Source organism: Eubalaena glacialis, chromosome 10, assembly GCF_028564815.1.
Source record: "Eubalaena glacialis isolate mEubGla1 chromosome 10, mEubGla1.1.hap2.+ XY, whole genome shotgun sequence".
NCBI lineage: Eukaryota > Metazoa > Chordata > Mammalia > Artiodactyla > Balaenidae > Eubalaena > Eubalaena glacialis.
The window spans coordinates 18,330,156-18,349,925 of record NC_083725.1 but is presented as its reverse complement, the minus strand read 5'-3'; the positions used below and the strand labels follow the sequence as shown (position 1 = coordinate 18,349,925).

Genomic DNA, 19,770 nt, shown 5'->3' with positions numbered 1-19,770 from the left:
TGGAAATAGACTAGGACCGGAGCGGACAGGAAGGAGGCGGGGCGTTGCTCAGGCACAGAGACCCACCGAGGGTTGAGCGGCGCCCACAGGGGGCCAGTGAGGACAGCTCCCAGTGGAGCTGGACAGACAACTGGGTCAGGTTATGGAAGGCCTTGAAGCCAAGTAGAGGAATTTAGAATCAGTGCAAATTGTGAGCCGCTGTATTTTTTTTTTAACTCTTAATTTTATATTGGCGTATAGCCGAGTAACAATGTTGTGATAGTTTCAGGTGCACAGCAAAGTGACTCAGCCATACATGTACATGTATCCATTCTCCCGCAAACTCCCCTCCCATCCAGGCTGCCACATAACATTGAACAGAGTTCCCTGTGCTATACAGTAGGTCCTCATTGGTTATCCTTTTTAAATATAGCAGTGTGTACATGTCAATCCCAAACTCCCTAACTCTCCCTTCCTTCCCCCCTCCCCACCGTCACCATAAGTTCATTCTCTAAGTCTGTGAGTCTGTTTCTGTTTTGTAAATACATTTATTTGTATCATTTCTTTTTAGATTCTGCATATAAGCGATATCGTACGGTATTTCTCTTTCTCTGTCCGACTTACTTCACTCGATATGACAATCTCTAGGTCCATCCTTGTTGCTGCAAATGACATGATTTCATTCTTTTTTATGGCTGAGTAATATTCCATTGTATATATGTACCACATCTTCTTTACCCATTCCTCTGTTGATGGACGTTTAGGTTGCTTCCATGTCTTGAGCCATGGTATCTTTTTGAGCAAGGAAACGTGAGGAATCAAGTGGCCTTCAAGGAACCTGCCTCTGTTGGGTGGATCAGAGGGTGGCTGATGGTGTGGCAGCCCTCCTGAGTCATTGGGTCATTCTGGGCATGACCCAACAGGGGCCTCGGTAGGGGCAGTGGTTATCGACATGCGGTGGAAGAGATGCATCTAGAAGACATTTTGAGGGAAAACTGCCAAGGCTTGTGACAGGCGCCCCCTGGACGAGATAACAGAGCCTTGAAGACTGTTAGCAAGTGGTAGAAAGTCATCTTCACATCGTGACACTGTCGCTTTGAGGCTTGTAAATATGGTTCCAGAAAAGTCGATCAAATTGAATTGCATTGAATTGACTTTGTTTATTCCACAGATATGTACAGTAATATGTTCCCACTGGGTGTCAGGCAGATGCAGCTGCGCATGAGATGACATATTCCCTCCCTCGGGGAGCTGGAAATGGAGCCACAGGCATTTAGTAGACACCCTGGTGAGGCCGTGACCCAGAATGTACAGGGTGCTGTGGGAGCACAGAGAAGGGCTACCTCACCCAGACACGGGGCAAGGGTTTGGGAGCTGAGGCATGAATGATGAAGCGGGGCTAGCCGTACTGTGGGGCTGGGGAGAGGGGCAGGAGTGTCAGAGCCAGAGGAGGTACAGAAGGATGCTTGGAGACCTTGCAGTGAGGAAGCAAAGGGCTGGAGACCAGGGAACAAGGATGAGGAGAGAGCAGGAAAGAGAAGTGCAAGAAGGGCTTTGTGAGTCATCGTGTAGAGTTTGGACTTTATCCTGAAGGCACTGGGAAGTCATTCAGAGGTTTTAAATGGTCAGGTACAGGAGGTGGCCAGGTAGACAGTTTAGTTTTAGACGCACTGAGTTAGGGGTTTATCCAGGTAGTGATATGTCAGCAATTCCTATCTTCCCGTAAAGTATAATCTGGGCAACAGGACACATTACTCCTCATTGGATCATATACTCCTTTCCATCTCTCACCTGGAGCCAGCCCCCCAGAATCCCCCTTCTTCTTGGGCATCTCTCCTGGACCCCATCTCTGTTTGTCTTGGTTTTGCTGGTTCTGTTCCCTCTTCTGTCTGGGAGAGCCCTCGGTGGGGGCATTCGGAGCTCAGTTGGGTGGGTGATCACATCTTGGAGGAGGGTCTGGGCTGGCTGCTGGGACCATGAGTTATTCCTGACTTGGGATCTTCACAGGTGTTAAGCCCCCTCCCGCAGGGTCCACCTGCAAGATTTTGGCCCACGACCCCCTTTCCTAATGCAATATCACTCTTGATAATAAGGTAACTGCCTCCTCTTTCTTTCAGCGGGTGCCAAAGCCTTTGTCTGTGATCAGTGTGGTGCCCAGTTTTCGAAGGAGGATGCCCTGGAGACACACAGGCAGACCCATACTGGTGAGTGACTGATCCCCATCCCCCAGGTCCTCCACAGTGTGACGGCGCATGGACGTGAGTATCTTGTTTCCCCAGGGGAGCTGTGAGTGGGGATGGCTTGTGCCATGCTCAGCTACCCTTGCTTGTGGGGCTGGCTGGGCAGGAATTTATGTGTGTGACTTTGCCCCAGAAGAACAGCTGCCCTGGATTAGGCCAAGACCTCTGTCTCTAATAGGCCACTTAGATCCTGTCTTCATGGAGACTCTAGTACATTCTTGTGGAGGCCTTAGGAAGTCCGTGATGTTATCTAAGCATCCCCTTCCCTTGGTGAAGGGTCAGGAGACCTCCTGCACCCCATCTGACTAACTCTGAAACCGTCATGTAGTGGGCTGGTCCTCCCTCTGCAACAGTCTGGTCATTGCCTGAAAGAAAGCAGTCTGTCCACAGGGATGCGTTTGAACAATATTAACGAACAATGATATTGCTGTGATTTCACGGCATCAGTGTCATCTCATCGTGGTAACTGGCGCCATCATCATCATCATCGTCAATGTGGCTCACACTTACTGAACGTTCACAGTGTGCCAGGCACTGTTCTCGGTGCTTTACCTGATCTCATTTGTCCAGTCTTTCCATAACTTTGTAAGGTAGGAGGCTACTCCCATGTCATAGATGAGGAAACCAAGGTTCAAAGGAAGGAAAGTGACTTGCTGAAGTGAACACTGGGGACAGGAGTGGTATGGCTTAGACTGCCTGGTTTAATCCTGACTCTGCCACTTACTATTTGTGGGACCATGGATCAGTTACTTAAGCTCTCTTAATTTGGGTTTCCTCGTCTGTTAGAAAAGTGGAGTAATAATGGCACTTACCTCATAGCATAGATTTTTGGGGGAGATTAAATAAGATATTTAATTAAATAAGATTAAATAAGATACTTTATTTGAAGTGCTTTGGAGAATGCCTGGCTCATAATAAACATTCAATAAATAGTAGTAGATGCATTTAATTTAATAAATATTTATTCAGTTCCTATAATGTGCTCTGCACTGTTGGGGTCTTTAGATAGCATTCTTCATGGAACTGAGATTCTACAAGGGAGACAGGATACGCAAATAATTGTGCAATATAATGCCAGGTCATAATAAGTGCTAGTAAGAAAAAATATAGCAGGATAGAGAGAAAAGTGGTGTTTTAAATCATATGGTCAGGCTTCTCTGAGAAGGAGACATCTGAGTAGAGTCCTAAAGTTGGGAAGTGAGTCATTCAAAGGTTTCAGGGAGGAAGGTCTGAGCAAAGGGAACAGGCACTTGCAAAAGCCCTGAGGCTGTGTTGAACTTCACAAGTTCAAGGAAGAACATGAAGAGCAGTGTGTGGTAGGGGGTGGGGGTGGTGAGGTGCAGAGAGTGGTGGGAGGTGAGATTGGAAATCAGGTGGGTCTCTCAACCCTGGCAAGGAATTTGGATTTTATTCTGCATGTGCCAAGAGTCCTCGGGAGGGGGATAAAAATATTTGCAAATCATACATCTGATAAGAAACTTTTGGTTTGAAAATGTAAAGAACTCTTAGGACTCAATAATAAAAATACAGATAACCAAAATAAAAAATGTGCTAAGGATCTGAATAGACATTTCTCCAAAAATAGACATATGGTCACTGAGCACATGAAAAGATGTTTGACATCATTAGCCATCAGGGAAATACAAATCAAAATCACAGTGAGATACTACTTGACACCCATCAAGATGTAGCTCTAATAAAATACAGGCAGTAGGAAGTGATGTTGAGAATGTGGGACAACCAGAACCCTCACACACGGCTGGTGGGAGCGTAAAATGCTGCAGCCACTTTGGAAAACAGTCGAGCAGTTCCTCAGAAAGTTAAACAGTTACCGTGTGACCCAGCAATTCCACTCCTACGTGTGTGAAAACATGTATCTACACAAAAACTTTCACATAAGTGTTCATAACAGCAAATTATTTATAATGGCCAAAAAGGTAGAGATAACTCCACGTCCACCTACTGATGAATGGATAAACAAAATGTAATTTATCCATACAATGGAGTATTATTCATCTATAAAAAGGAATGAAGTATTGACACATTCTGTAACATGGATGAATCTTTAAAACATCATGCTCAGTGGAAGAAGCCAGTCACAAAAGGCCATATATTGTATGATTCTGCTTATATGAAACATCCAGAATAGACAAATTATAGAGATAGAAAGTAAATTAGTAAATGCCAGGGGCTGGGAAATTTGGGGGGAAATAGGGAGTGACTGCAAGGTATGGGGTTTCTTTTTGGGGTGATGAAAATGTTCTAAAATCGATTGTGGTGATGGTTATGCATCTCTGAATATATTAAAAACTATTGACTTTATACTTTAAAAGCATGAACTGTGTATTATATGGTATATGAATTATGTCTCAGTAAAGCTGCATATACCTGCACACACAAACATTTATAGAAAAGGGGGACTATAGTCCATTGGAGGGTGTTGAATGGGAGGATGGCACGACTTGATGTATGGGTTTAAAATATCACCCTGGTTCCTGTGTTGAGAACTGACCATAGGAATGTTTCAGTTATCAATTGCTGTAGGAGAAACCACTCCAACAGTAGATTAAAGCCACGATGTGTTATTATCTCAGACAGTTCTGCAGGTGACTGTGCTCAGCTGGGCAGTTTTCACTTGGGGTCTCTCACGTGGTTGCAGTCGGATGGTGTCTGGGACGGGAGGCGTCTGCAGGCTCGATAGGGCTGGGTGTCCACGATGGCTTCCTCGTTCATATATCTGTCTCCTTGTCCACCCCATGGCCTCTCTGTACAACAGAGCAGCCTGGACTTCTCACCTGCCTGCTCAGGGCTCCGAGAGTCAGGAAGCAGAAACTGCCAGCCCTCTTAAAAGCTAGGCTGGAAACACATAGCATCACTTCCGTCATATTTCATTGCTCTCAGCAGGCACAGGACAGCCCCAGATTCAAAGGATGGAAGAGTAGACCCCCCTTCTCAGGGGGGAATGACAGACACGTAGGGGAAGAGGAACTGGGGCAGCCATCTGTGGAGACAAGCCACTAAGCGACCACAGGGACCGCAGGGGAAGAAGGAAGGTCAGTCAACAGCTGCTGCTGTTACAGTTATCGTCAATATCTTCTTGTCCTTCTGCCTCACAAAATCAGCCTCTCTGAGTGACAGACATACGTCCTAGCCCTGGTATCAAGGGCTTTGGGCTGGTGCTGCCCTGGCCTGTGGCACTAGGAGGAGAACTTTCTAGGTGAGCTGTCATTCCAGCCAGTGACCCCCTGGCTTTGTTAAAGAAGGGAACTTTGCAAGATTTTGCCCAGAGTTCCAGAGCTGGTCATCTTCAAAGCCAGGGGAGGACGTAGGTCTCCCAGGCTCCCAGCCAGTTTCTTATTGCTGGACCACATACGTAACCAAGAATCCTAGTCTGAGAATTCCAGCTGGGGGGCTGAGGAGACTGAGATCTGAGCCAGCTTCGCCAAGCAGCTTAATTCTGTCCCTCCAGATTAAATTTGCAGCAGCAGGGAGCAAGCTGCCCTCACAGCCAGGGCCGGGGTGAGAGGCTGAGTCCCCCGCTGGGTGAGCAGATAGGGATATTGTTCACAAGCAGACCCCACACACTTATTGAGCACCTTCTGTGTGCCTGGCACCCACTGGGGATATGGCGGTGAGCAACCCAGATGTGCTCCCTGTATTTCTTTATCAAACAACTTTATTGAGATATAATTTACATCCTGTTCACCTGTTTAAAGTATCCAGTTCAATGGCTTTTGATATATTAGTGTATTTTTAAAACGGTTGTAAAAGATATATACATAAAATCTGCCATTTTAACTATTTTAAAGTGTACAATTCAGAGGAATTAATGATATTCCAACCTGTTTTTAGAGTTTGGTATTGATTCAGCTTTGAAAGTCAGGAGACATCTTAGGACCAATGCCCTTCCAGGATTTATTAAGTCAGTGAGGACTTGAAAGTGATCAACACTTTCCAAAAAAGGATATTAGTTTCAGGTAGGATTGGAAAGAACCTGGAGTTTGAGTCAGAAGCTGAGGAGGGGGCATCTGACTCCACTGTCTAGCAGGTAAATAACCTTGTTCCTCATTCTTTCTGACCTTCAAGTCTCCTCACCTGCAAAGGAGTACAGTGCCCATCCTTCCTGTAGCAGAGGTGGGTCCCAGCTCATTCAGACTTACTTTTGCTTTATCTCCAAGTTGAATCCAAATTGTGGAGGAGAGACCAAGGTGGATGCTTTGAGAAAGGCTCCCTCCCCACCTGGCTGTGAGCGCAAGGCAAGCTCCCTCTGAGTGAGGGACTTTGGCCACTCCCTGGTGTGGGGCAGGGTGCCCTTGACTGGGGAGAGAGGCAGTAGCAGCCTTATCCTCAGCATTGGGTTGGCAACGAGGCAGCTCTTCTGACGCCCGTTTATCATCTATAGTGCTGTTTCCTGCAAAACCCAGGTAGATCCTTAGACTCTTTTAATAATCAATGAAAGCACACAACTTGAAATCTAGTTGCCATCTCTATTCTAAGACAGGGGGCCTCTGAGGAAGAGAGAGGCCTGGTTATGAGGAATGCTGAAAGTGATGCTAATGTTATTGGACTGGGAAAAGCCGGTGGGGTACCAGGTATCGTTGGAGAGCCAGCAGGAGGGCAGAGAGAGAATTCTGTAAAGGAAAAGCAATCGAGACCCTGGGAGAGTAAAGTCATGGTAATGCCACCTTTATATTTCTTTTTTTTTTGGCCACGCCACGTGGCATGTAGGATCTTAGTTCCCCGACCAGGGATCAAACCTGTGCCCCCTGCAGTGGAAGCGTGGAGTCTTAACCGCTGAACCGTCAGGGAAGTCCCCACCTTATATTTCTGATACCTTTGTTTATCAAACACTTTCCTCTGTTATACCCATTTAACAGATGAGGACATGGAGGCCTAGAAGCCCCCCCCTAGGAAGTGAAGAGCTGGAACTTGATCCAACTCTAACTTCAGTGCCCTTTCCACCAGTCCCCAGCTGCCTGCACATTGACTTACTGTTGTCTGTGGGTGTGTGGCTGAACGGTTTAGGGAGAGATCGTGTAGGTCATGGCCCTGTCCTGGGCAGGGCTCTTTTGGATCCCTGTGACCCATTTAACTAAGAATCCTCAACACCCTGATGCCCATGTCCCCCTTGGGAGATAGGATACAATTTCCCTGAAACAGATCAGGTCTGGGAGTTCCATGCCCAATGCCGCCCGCCATGTCGGAATTCACAGAGCTAATGTGTGGCATGGCATCAGGGTGTGATCAGGGTGCCTCACAGGTATTCTTGACACTGAAAAATGAATTTAGTAGAAAGTATTTCCAATTCTGTTTTCGTCAAACAAACGTCATCTTCACGTCTTATCCTTTCGACCCCACTTACCCTGGATTTCTGTCCTGGTGTGTGTGACCCTTCCTTGTGCCCTCCCTCCAGGATCTTTTTTTTTTAATATATAAATTTATTTATTTATTTTTGGCTGCATTGGGTCTTTGCTGCTGAGCGTGGGCTTTTCTCTAGTTGCGGCGAGTGGGGCTACTCTTCGTTGTGGTGCACGGGCTTCTCATCACGGTGGCTTCTCTTGTTGCGGAGCACGGGCTCTAGGCGTGCGGGCTTCAGTAGTTGTGGCTCGCGGGCTCTAGAGCGCAGGCTCAGTAGTTGTGGCGCAAGTGCTTAGTTGCTTCACGGCATGTGGGATCTTCCCGGACCAGGGCTCGAACCCATGTCCCCTGCATTGGCAGGCGGATTCTTAACCACTGCGCCACCAGGGAAGCCCTCCCTCCAGGATCTTGGTGGGCTCCGGCTGGTGCTCAGGGAGGACACACTTATGGTTGGGTTGGGCTTAGGCTTCGTTGTCACACTTCAGTTTTCTGTTTTGCTACAGCGAAGACTTTGAGGAGATAAACAGAGTCGCTTTACACCTTTTATATTATGACAAATACATATTGCCAAACACTGCTGCTTCCAAAATGTTTGGGTTGCAGAGCAGTGAGGAATTAACAGCTCTGCAGCTCCCCAAGATGCTTATACTTCATTTACACATCAGAATTTTTTTACACTGTTCAGTAAAATAAAAAGTGAGAAAACACACATCCACGCACGTGTACACACACACTTCCACTGCACCACTTGGGTTCTATATCAGGAATGTCTTAAATTAGTAAGTAGTTCTTTAAAGTCCAGATAAACTGATAAATACCATTAATGGCTTAATTTATACTCCGGGTTTGAAATCTGACACATGGACACTATCTTGGCTCAGGAAACGCAAGTGGTTTTGTGCCAGAGGTTTTAATGACCGATCAGTAATATAAATTGCTGCATCACTGAACAGAAATAGCTTCTCTGTGTCATTTGATCTGGAAACTTCTCCGGCCAGGCAGCAGTTAATAAATTTAAAAATAATTACCCTCTTCATTCAAAGTCAAACTAATTAGGAGTGGGTTTTACAAATCATAATGTTGTCCAAGCCACTGTACGTCCCCGTTTGGGATTTGAACAGGCCTGGGGGGCAACGGCCGGTATCAGGTGGCATTAATTAGAAGGCAGGGGAGATACCACAGCTGCTGAGCTGAAGGTGAGGGGGTTGGGACAGTCTGCAGTGTGCCCTGTGGGGGAGGGAGTGAGGAGAGCTCAATGGCGCAGCCTTGGGGTTGAGCTGTAGAAACCTACAGCTCTTTTAATCCATATGTAAGGAACTCAGAGCTCCTGCCTCTGTGTGATCTGAGCATGGGGGAGATGAGGCCAATGCTTGTGTTTGGAGGCCAGGCCTGAGACACTATGAGAACCCCAAAAGCAGGAAAGGCAGATGTGCGGTTGGCTACTTGGGGAGGATGGACCTGCCTAAAGGCAGGGGAGTGGCGAGGAGGACCTCTCGAGGGCTTTATTCACTAGGCAAGTTGGGGCCCTGATAGCATGGGTCAGGTTTGTCTTGCAGGCTTCAGGGAAGAGGGATCATTGGAGCCTGAAATCTGAGTGTGACATTCAGGGTATTCGGAGCATAGTGACACCCAGAACTTGGGATCTGGTGTCAGACTGTCTAGATTCAAATCCTAGTCCCATCACTTCCACGTCTTATGAGCTTGGGCAGGTTGCTTAACTTCCCTAAGCCTCCACTTCTCCTTGGTAACATGATGGCCATGATGCTATCGTACAAGGGACATTGTGAGGATTTAATTTGATGATCCATGGAAAGCACTGAGCATAGGCCTTACATGGAGTAAACTCTCAGTAAATGGTGGTGGTGGTTACTAATACTGAACCGTCATGGTCTTCACCAGAGGTCTTTGAGGGTACCCGTTCCCCTGACTAGGTAGGTGAGAGGGGAAGGGCCAGGTTGATGGTAATGGTGGTGGAGGAATGGGAATGGTGTACAGCTGCTTTTCCAAGGTGGTGGGATCTTTGAGGATCCCTGACTTGTCCTCTGGCCAAGAGGACGTTTCCAGCATGCCCGGAGAGCTAACAGCCCCTGGAGCCCTCTAAGTGCAGTGGGGAGAGTTGAGTGCAGAATGAAGTTCTTTATGTTGAACAATCTCACAGAGCAGATTTGGTAGATCTTATTGAAGGCCCTAGCTAGAATGCTCAAAGCTGCCCAGGGGGACCACCCTCTACCAATATCTAAGCAAATGACGTATACAGCTAGGCCAGACAAGCTACAGAGCTGGGATAAGCACGAAGCAGGTGTTCCCCCTTCCAGGAGCAGCAGGGACATGCCCTGTCACATCTTAGAGGATGCCTCGTTGGTTGGTGCCCTTGAAGGCTGAGGAATCTTGAGTCCCCTGCTGGTGTACTGGCCCATGTCTGTTACCATTAGGAACCTGGGTATTCTGGAAATATAAATAAGACCTTCTGTGTGATGCCTCCTTATCCCCTCTTAGTGCCCTGGTAAGGAAAAGAGGCTAAAGTCATTCCTAGGTTTAGGAGTTCTGGGGCTAGGAAGCTTCAGGGAAGCCTTAGAGGCCAGGACACTAGGTTGAACTAGATCACCAGACTTGCCCCAAAGTAATTCCGCTCTCTCCTCCAGCCCCCACCCTGCCCCACCAGGTCAGCCAGGTTTAGTGACTTGGGTTTGCTACAGATCAGAGTAGCCTATGCAGCTGGTTTGTCCCATCATTCCTTCATTCATTTATTCCCTAAGTTTTAAAGTACCTACTATGTGCAATGGGCTTTGTGGACCCAGTGCCTAATGGTGAAGAAAACTTGGTGCCTGCCTTCCTAAAGGCTACAGTGTTGTGGAAGAAATGAACAAGTAGGGCAAATTTGCCTTGGGTACAGATAATATAATAGCTGTACTCAATTGGATACTTCGGAGATATAATTTTATTAAGTCCTCATTACAGTCCTAAAACAGACATTTTTCCTCCCTATTCTTTGCTAGAGAAAACAGAGACAGGTTAAGGACGGCCTGTCCAGGGTGGGTAGAATGTGTGCCTCGGGCTCCTGCACCCCAGAGCCCATGTTTTACTGCTGCCTTCCCTCCCCATGTGGGCCTGGGCATTGAACCTAATGTGCAGCCCGGGGGCTCAGCTCTGCCCGTTCAACAGCCTAGGAAACTAGGGCTCAGAAGCCCATATTTGAAAAAGGGGGTCAGTTAAGAACAAACAAGCCAAACTAGAATTAGGACCCACGAGTTCTTACTTCCAGTCCAAAGTTCTCTCCACTCTGACTGCAAAATAAGGACTTTCTTTCACTGGCCTAGAAAAAATTGCTTCATTTCCACCTTCCTGCGTCACAGAGGAAGCCACTCAAGCAGATGCAAATGCTGGTTCTCATCCTCTCCGTGTCCGCTGCAGGAGGGTCCTGCGGTCCAGGAACAGCTAACATGCCTGGTGGCCAAGGGCAGCCGTGCTGCCGGACCTGCCCACCCCCGATAGCAGGGAGCAGGTGCTGGAGGGCACCCTGCCCCAGGGCCCTCTCCTTTTCAGTGCGAAGGAGGCTAGGAGGCACACTGTTGTGGCTTTGGAAGGAGAAGGCAATGAGAAAACACACACACACACACACACACACACACACTGCAGCTCAGTAACCACCCCCCCTTTGAACGCACAGAGCTATACCCCCGCCTTGGTGGCGTCGGCTGGCTACCTGCTTGCACTGGCCCCTCTCTCCCTCCTGGTACGTTAACGATGCTTGGAAAAAGCTTTGGGGACAGTCTCCAGCCCTGAACTTCAGAGGAGAAAATGAAGTCCTTGTTTGCAGGACTTTCGGTGGTAGATGGGCAGGCAGTTCAGAGACTTGAAAGGGTGAGCAGCATTCCTTCCTCGGGGTGGTGCTGGCCTTGCCCCCCTCCTGTCCCGGGCCTGGCACGAGGGGCGGCACTGGGCACGGAGGAGCCGCGTCAGGGTGGCTGGCCCCTGTCCTCCAGCAGTAGGAAAACCAGCAACTGTTCTGGCTCCTCCTCCCAAGGGCAGCCTCTGGGTGCCCAACCGCAGAGGACGGGGGAGGGCAAGGGAGAAGGGCCAGCGGACAAGAAAGAACTTCATCTACCCAAAACTTGACGTGGAAAAAAGGCAGAGCGAGCCTCACACCCCTGCCCACGCTGGAGGGCACGCGCAGGACAGGGCAGGGGGTCATTGGATGGACACGTGGACTCCACTTAGGTTGGCATGACCTCCCCATTGAAAACATAATAGCTTTCGACTTTTATAAATATCAGGGGTGATTTGTATAGCATTTCACGTGGCGTGCCAGGGAATTGAACCTGAGAAAGCCCGAGCTCGGAACGGCTGCCGAACGTCATGGGCACTTTGGGAGGGAGAGTCATGTGCTGCTGTTTGTACAGTCAATTCACCAGCATAGACTTACTCTTGACCTCATTTCATGCTGTTACTATAATGGCATGTTTGATGCCTAATATAGAGTTTTATTTTCCAAGCCCAGGGCTCTCGGCTCTGTTGGAGCTGCTTGCTGTGGCTTAGGGAAGGACAACCCAGCTGTCACCTGCTGGCCCAGACAAGCCATTCTTCTGCACCGTTCACCCTAGTGGCACCCAGGGTCCCTCTGGGCTCCTTCTGGATGGACCCCCAGTGCTTCTTTTTAATTAATAAATTTTGTTGGTTTTTTTTTTTTTTGAGTGATTTTAGATTTACAGCAAAATTGAGTGGAAAGTAGAGAGAGTCCCATGTATCCTCTGCTCCCCACCCCACCACAACTCCCCCACTGTGAACATCCCCCATCAGAGTGGTGTATTTGTTACAACTGATAAAACTACATTGACACATCATTATCACGCAAAGTTTATGTTAACGGGTCATTCTTGTTGTTGTAAATTCTCTGGGCTTTGATAAATGTATAGTGATGTGCATCCACCATTGTATCATACAGAAGAGTTTCACTGCGCTACAGATCCTCTGTGCTCTGCCCATCTATCACCCCAGTGCTTTTTATGTGAAGCATTGCTGCTTTGAGAGGTTTGGCTCTCTTGGGATTGGAGAGGAAAATTGACCCGAGGTTGATTTGGGGTTAGAAAAGGTTGAAGCTCATTCACTCAATAGACATCTTGCGCATCTGCTTTGTGCTGGACATTGATGCTGGGTCCTGGAATAGGGATACAGCAGTGAACAGGACTGGTCCCCGCCTTCACCAACCTCCCATCGTAGTGGAAATGATGAACGTTATTGTGTGACAGCCGCATGGTATTTGGAAAAACAATAATGAATTAGGAGAAAGGAGAACTGAGTTCTTATCCTGGCTCTGTCACAGGCTTGCTTTATGACATGGGACAAATTGCTTTGTTTCTCTGCCTCTCTCAAATGTGGGGAGTGGGAATTAGGTAAGAAAAATTGCTGTTTGAGGGGTTCCACGGTTCCAAGCACAGCCTGAGATTCCAATCTTGTATGGATGGTCTACATTTTTCTCAACATTAGCACATTTGTAAACTATGATTAATATGATCTTTGGACGTTTACAGTTTCTGTCTCTCACCAGTTAGCAAGCATTTCTTTCATTTTATTTAGATGCTTATTCAATAAAAAATTAAATGTATACTGTGTGTGAAGAAGAGATTAAAGGTGAAGATCTTTTGCCTTTTAAAAACTATTCCAGAAGTTTGAGGGGAATGATAGTGTTTTGATCTTTTTTTAAATCATGATGATATTTTTAATTGAAAATATACAGAAAAATTACAGATTACTAAAAGAAATTCCCATATATATCCTTCACCTAGATTTGCCAATTAACATTTTTCCATATCTGTTTTATTTTTCTCTTTTTCACACACACACACACACACACACACACCCTAAAGAGAAAAATAAAGCAATATCTCTATCATCTTTCTGTCTATCTTTCTATCATGTACATCTAATTTTTTGAACAATGGTGATAAATTATTTAAAATTTTCAGACCAAATGTGATAGTGTTTTGATCTTTGAGGACTATTGTTCAGAACTTGGACTGTGCCGGCACTGGTGCTTTTATACATTATCTGATAGAGCCAGCATCACCCCGCTAAGAGGCAGGTTCACTGCCTGTATCACTGCTGAGGAGTCGCCGGCTCAGAGAGGTTTAAGTAACATGACTCGTTCAGTGGAAGGACTGGGATTCAAGTTCAGGGCCCCCGGTGGTGAGTCTGATGGGACTTTGGGGTCACCTGTCGTCTTCCTGTTCAGAGTTACCCCTTCCCTTTCACGTGGTCCTCATGCCAGATCCCCCATGATCAGCTTCAGCCCCCAACCCTGGGTTCCCACTCACCTCTCCTCCCTCCCATCCCCACCCCCCATCTGTGTCTCCTTTATCTTTTCAACTCCTACCCCTTCCTCTCTGGCTGTGCTCCCTTCTCCCTCATGACACCATGGCTGCCCAATGACAGAAAGGAGTTAATAAAAACCAATGTGTAACTGAAACTTGAAAAGCCATAAATCGCCTTGTTTTTTCTAGGATGTTGGTAGCATTTTGATTTAATAGTTGGACAAACACAAGGGCCTATTTTATTCAGAGTTTACAGGCCTCAAGGCTGTTATTCCTCCAAATTTAATAGCATTGAAATTGCAGGGTTTGCTATAATTTGCCTATCGCTTTCTGCTCCACCATTGATGTTTATTGTCAGCGGGATGGAATCTCAATCCGACTCACTTAGATAACATGTCTGTTAAACATTTAGATAATTGTACCATCATTAACTTGTCACATTATTTTAGAGATTCAAAACAGAAGCAGGGTAAGTAGAGGTACTAAGGGGGGTAGGAGGGAAGGAGGAGGAGGAAGAGAAAATCTCTCCTGAGTTAAACAACCAAGAGATGAGAGAGTTGATTTCACACTCTTGACATTTCATCGGAGGTGTCTGAGTAAGGAGGGGTGTGCTGTAGAGCTGGGCTGGCAACCCAGGGCAGGCCACCCCTGTGACAGCGCCACAGATGCTCAGAGACCCTCGGTGTTTCATGCCCAGCTTTGGCCTTCATGCACCAAAGATCAGTTTTTTTAGCTTCCCTTAGAGATGCTGATTGCAACATTATATGTAATTACAAAGCATTGAGAACAACCTACATGTCCAAAGGTAAGGACTCTGTTAATTATGGTACCTGCATGGAAAGATGTGCACGATGTTTTGTGTGATAAAAGGTGGTTAGGGAAAAAGGCTGTGTAGTGTGATCTTCTTTAATATAAAATACAGAAGCCATCCTGTAAGATTCTATAAGGCTCTATACCTATTAACTGTGATTGTCTTTAGAGAATGGGATTACAGAGCAAAGCAGGTTTTACCTTCTGCTTTATCTATTTCTGAATAATAATAATTAGTATTTATTTTCTTTATTGTTATATAATAATAATTATATTATTTATTGGCATGTATTACTTATATAATTTTTAAAATTAAGGTCACATTATAAATAATAAAAATATTACCTTTGAGCCTCATTCTTTCCATGGAGGAGGATTTCTAAAAATAAAAGGCTACAAGTGCAAGTAAATGGATTTTGAGGAAGATATAGGATGTTAATATCTCAGCTACGCTGGTAGGCGCCTCAGTCTCCCACTGTTAAGACAGGTAACTGCCAGATGGAGAGCTCGGTACCCTGGGAGGCCTGTGCCAGCGCTCACGGGTCACAGCCACTGTCTCTGTTTACAAGGGCCTGGCACAGGAAGTGGGTAGCAGGAGAGATTTTCATCACACCTAAGTGAGGACTGAGGTCACACCTGGAGGGGTGACCCAGGCCAGGGATCAGTAGGAATGAACTCCCATTCCTCAGAGGGGAGATTCTGGGAGCAGCTAAATGTCAACATTAGTGGGCCACTGAGCTTGGCATCCAGAACTGCCCCCCGGAAATTCTATGGTATATGCCCTCTGGTCCCATGGGGGTGACAGGTGTGACCAGTTCCATCCATCTGGCTTTGGACACCATTGGTAGCTCCTGCATCCGCAGGGCGTGCTCTGTGACGGGCAAGAGAACCCACTATTGCCTCTCATGGCTGTGCACACTCAGTGACACTGGAAATAGGGGAAAATGCACAAGTCAAAAAACAAGGGTTACGGGCTTCCCTGGTGGCGCAGTGGTTGAGAGTATGCCTGCCAATGCAGGGGACACGGGTTTGAGCCCTGGTCTGGGAGGATCCCACATGCCACGGAGCAACTGGGCCCGTGAGCCACAACTACTGAGCCTGCGCGTCTGGAGCCTGTGCTCCGCAACAAGAGAGGCCGCGATAGTGAGAGGCCCGCGCACCGCGATGAAGAGTGGCCCCCGCTCGCCGCAACTAGAGAAAGCCCTCGCACAGAAACAAAGACCCAACACAGCTAAAAATGAATAAATAAACTAAAAACAAAAAAAAAAACAAGGGTTACGCGCACTGCAACAAAGAGTAGCCCCTGCTCGCTGCAACTAAAGAAAGCCCACGTGTGGCAACGAAGACCCAACACAGCAATCAATCAATCAGTCAGTCAATAAACAAGGGTTAATGTTTCCCTGATTGTACTGTAAATAATGCAGATATTTGGGGGTGGAAGCGACAATGTAAATATTTTATTGACTGTAGGCTAAATAATGTATATATTTAGAAAAACAGCTTAAATATTTCATATGCTACAGCGCAGATTTTTGCTTAGAGGATGAACAGGGCTGGTGGAGCCCCTGGGGTAAAGATGGCAGCGCCATGGCCCTTGGGGTGCAGGGGCAGAGGAGTTGCAAGAAAAGTACGTGTGTGGGATTGGGGATCAACACGGACCCACAGCTGTCAGTTTCTTGGAACCCAAGTAGTTGAAAGTCTCAGATTTTTCAAACCATCTTTTAAATATCCTGTACTTTTTTTTTTTTTTTTGATATGTGAGGGAGACAAATGACAAGCTAATAATGAGAATTTATCAATACTTTTAAAAAGCAGCTTCCAGCCCAGGAGAATTGAAAACACCCATCCACACAAAAACTTGTACAATGTTCATAGCAGCATTATTTAAAACAGCCAAAAAATAGAAACTGGAACCCAACTGTCCATCAGCTGATGAATGGGTAGGCAAAATGTGGTACATTTGCATGATAGAATATTACCCAGCCATAAAACGGAATGAAGTGCACTTACATGCTACACCATGGATGAATGTTGAAACCGACATGAAAGAAGCCAGGCACAAAAGGCTACATATTGTATGATTCCATTTATGCAAAATGTTCAGAATAGGCAAATCTACAGAAACAGCAGATTAGTAGTTGCTAGAGGCTGAGCGGAGGGGAAAATGGAGCGTGACAACTAATGGGTATGGAGTTTCTTTTTTGGGGTGATGAAAATGTTCTGGAGTTAGTGTTCATGATGGTTGTACAACTTTCTGAGTACATTAAAAAGCATTGGATTGTGTATTTTATAAGGGGGTGTTTCATGCTTTATGAATTATATCTCCACTAAAATGAAAAGCAACTTCCAGGTCTGTTGTTGTGTTTTACAGACTCAGCCCAATCCCCTTTACCTGCTGCATCCCAGGATTTTCTAGATAAGTAGCAGTTTGCAGAATAGTGACCGTTCAGACAATGCAAGAGGCTGTGGTGCCTTTGGAATCATTCTGTTCACAGAAGGCAGCAAGGAGTAGTATGGCTCAGAGATCCCCTCCCCTCCTGCCTCCATTTTCAGAACCGGGAAGGAAGGAAGAAAGAAAGAATCAGGTCAGGACCCTCGACAGGTGAAGGATGTGAATCTGACATCCGTAGTCAGGAGGAGACTGGGAGTTGCCGTGTGTTGCAGATCTCCAGAACAACAGCCAGACCTTCTCATGCCTGGGAGGAGTCACTCTGACCAAAGACAGGACATGGATAACATGGACCCAGGCAGCCTGTTTTAAGAAAAGAATCACACAAGTAATATATGTGCTCCGTAAGGGGAAATTAGAAGATACATGTACACAAAAGAAATGTGTCTCCTGTAGTCCCACCGTCTTTTTCTGTTTTGTTTTAAACAACATTGGGGCAATAATATGCAATGCATGCCATTTTGTAATCCGTTGCTTGCATGCCAACAAACCTGCATCTTGATGATTATTGTAATACTTCTCTAGTATTCTCCCCTACCCCCATGTTTTTCTGTAAGCCCTGATGTGCCTTACTTTGTGCACTGGGATGCCCCCTTTGCCCTCCATGCTTTGGCAGGGGGGATGGGGAGCCAGCCCCCATACATGAAGGAGCTTCCGGGGGCTGCTGGCGGGAGAAGTGTCTAACAAAGATGCAGCACGTTATCACCTCTTACCTATTGCATCTTCTGTCAACAAGATGAACTGGGCTGGCCAGGCACTTCTGCAGCAGCTGTTTACTTGGCCATTCCAGGCAAGCTTGAGATGCTGGGAACATAGCCAGTCCTCACATTTGATCTTCTTAGAAGCTGTTTGCCTTTGGTTTTCTCCAGCCTTGCAAATGGCCAGTCGCCTTGGGCAGGATCTGGGCAGGTAATTTACCTTCTCTACTAACTTAACGGATGGCACTGCCTGGGGGCTGGGCAGACCAAAGAAAATCTAGGCATCGATTTATTTGCCAAGTTAAAGCCCAGAGTGAAGTAGCAAGGTAATTAAGCACCTCCATACGTTAAGTGTCCCAGGCCTAACTAGAGAAGATTTCCTACCAAAGAAGAGCCCCAAACAGGTGTTAGGAAAAAGGCTTTTCTTTTGGCATTTCCTTCTCTGAGCATTAGGAAAAGTTACCTAACGGAGGGATTGCAGGTTTGGGTCAGATGAAATGTTCCCTGCCCCTGCTAGGAGAAGATCCATTACAGATTGGAAATGACTTTGTCTCTAAGTGCCCATTGTCAGATGGGATGCACATTCCCCTCAACCAAACAAATATAAAATGCTTCCAGCCTCAGTCTCGGATTTTCTATTACTGTTTCACAGGACTCCAGAGAGTTTTAAGATAGCAATTTGATTAAGTTTATGGGGAAGATCCCATCAGATAACATTCTTTTTCTGCAGGTGGAGATAATGTGTTCAAGTATTAAGTATGTTTTAAAGGTAATTATCTTTTCCATATTCATTTTAGTTACAGGAATTGAAAAGGGGGAGACTTTGCATCTGAAAGCTGCCCCTTGGGCCCTGGAGTCGCTCTGACTTCTCTCCTCTGGGAAACACACTTGAGGTTTTTGACAAATGAAGGAGCACCAAGTGTTTCTCTGTTTTGAAATGACTTGGGATCCCCTGTCTCCAGAGAGGTTGTCTGGAAGGCGGGGTCTTGGCCACTGCCCTCACCAGGCTCCCTGTCCTGGGATGCTGTCTGGGCTCCCCATCTTGAGCTCCCGGATGTTGGAAGGGGGCCTGGCTGCTGCTCAGAAAGAGGACTTTGCCTCATCCAACCGTGAGTCATAGTGTTACATCCCCACCTTCCAAAATAGAACCTTGGAATCACCATTGACATATATTAGGCCCAGTTTGGGGGTATTCAAATTGGAAGAGGCTAATTCAAGGTCTCGATTCTAACATTTGTAGTCTTCAGAACTGGAGCAAGAGGCATTAAGGAGGGAGATCCTGAGCCTCAGAGAGTTTCAGTGATTTGCTCAGGATCACACAGCAAGTTAGAGAGACATACTGTGGGCTAGAACCCCAGGAATTCTGGTCTTGGACCACTCCTCCTGTCCCCCAGGATATCTCCAACTCTGCCATCTCCAGAAAACAATCCTCTTCCCTTTTCCTGGAAATCTCCAGAGTAGGAGATTCTGTCCACGTGGCCTTCTTTGGTTATCCATTTGTCAGGGTCTGCACTGAGAGCTGCCAGGGCGTCTGAAGGTCTGAGAAGAGCAAGCACAGTGCAGATACTCTGGACTTCCTCAGACCTCACTCGCCTGCCAGCGCTAGTGTTCTAAGAGCTTTTTGCAAAATAGAAAAATCAGACCCGAATCCTACCTTCAGAAAGCTAACCATTGCTAGGGAGGAAAACATAGGTGTATCTTAAAAGGTAATGAGTGATACAAGGCACTTGAATAAGATACATACTGTGGGGATCTGGGGGTGGCGATGGGAGTATCTCTCATCCCTACGTCTACCTGAAATCCTGTCTGCTGCAGCCAGAAACCCGCAGTTCCTGCACACGGTATCCCCCATGTTACACCCCTTCTCTGCCTGATCGCCCAGGAGCATGTGATTAGACTGCAGCTCGCTGGTCTGAAGGCAGCTGACT

The 19,770-nt window shown here is 46.7% G+C and overlaps 1 protein-coding gene across 1 annotated transcript in view; it reads left to right on the top strand.

Moving 5' to 3' along the window:
* Nucleotides 1-19,770, top strand: part of ZBTB16 (zinc finger and BTB domain containing 16) — a 192,983-nt gene that overhangs the window by 129,928 nt on the left and 43,285 nt on the right. Inside the window, exon 5 of the mRNA XM_061203867.1 lies at nucleotides 2,097-2,183. Within this exon, the coding sequence (XP_061059850.1) occupies nucleotides 2,097-2,183 (87 nt within the window). The remainder of the gene's footprint in view (nucleotides 1-2,096; nucleotides 2,184-19,770) is intronic.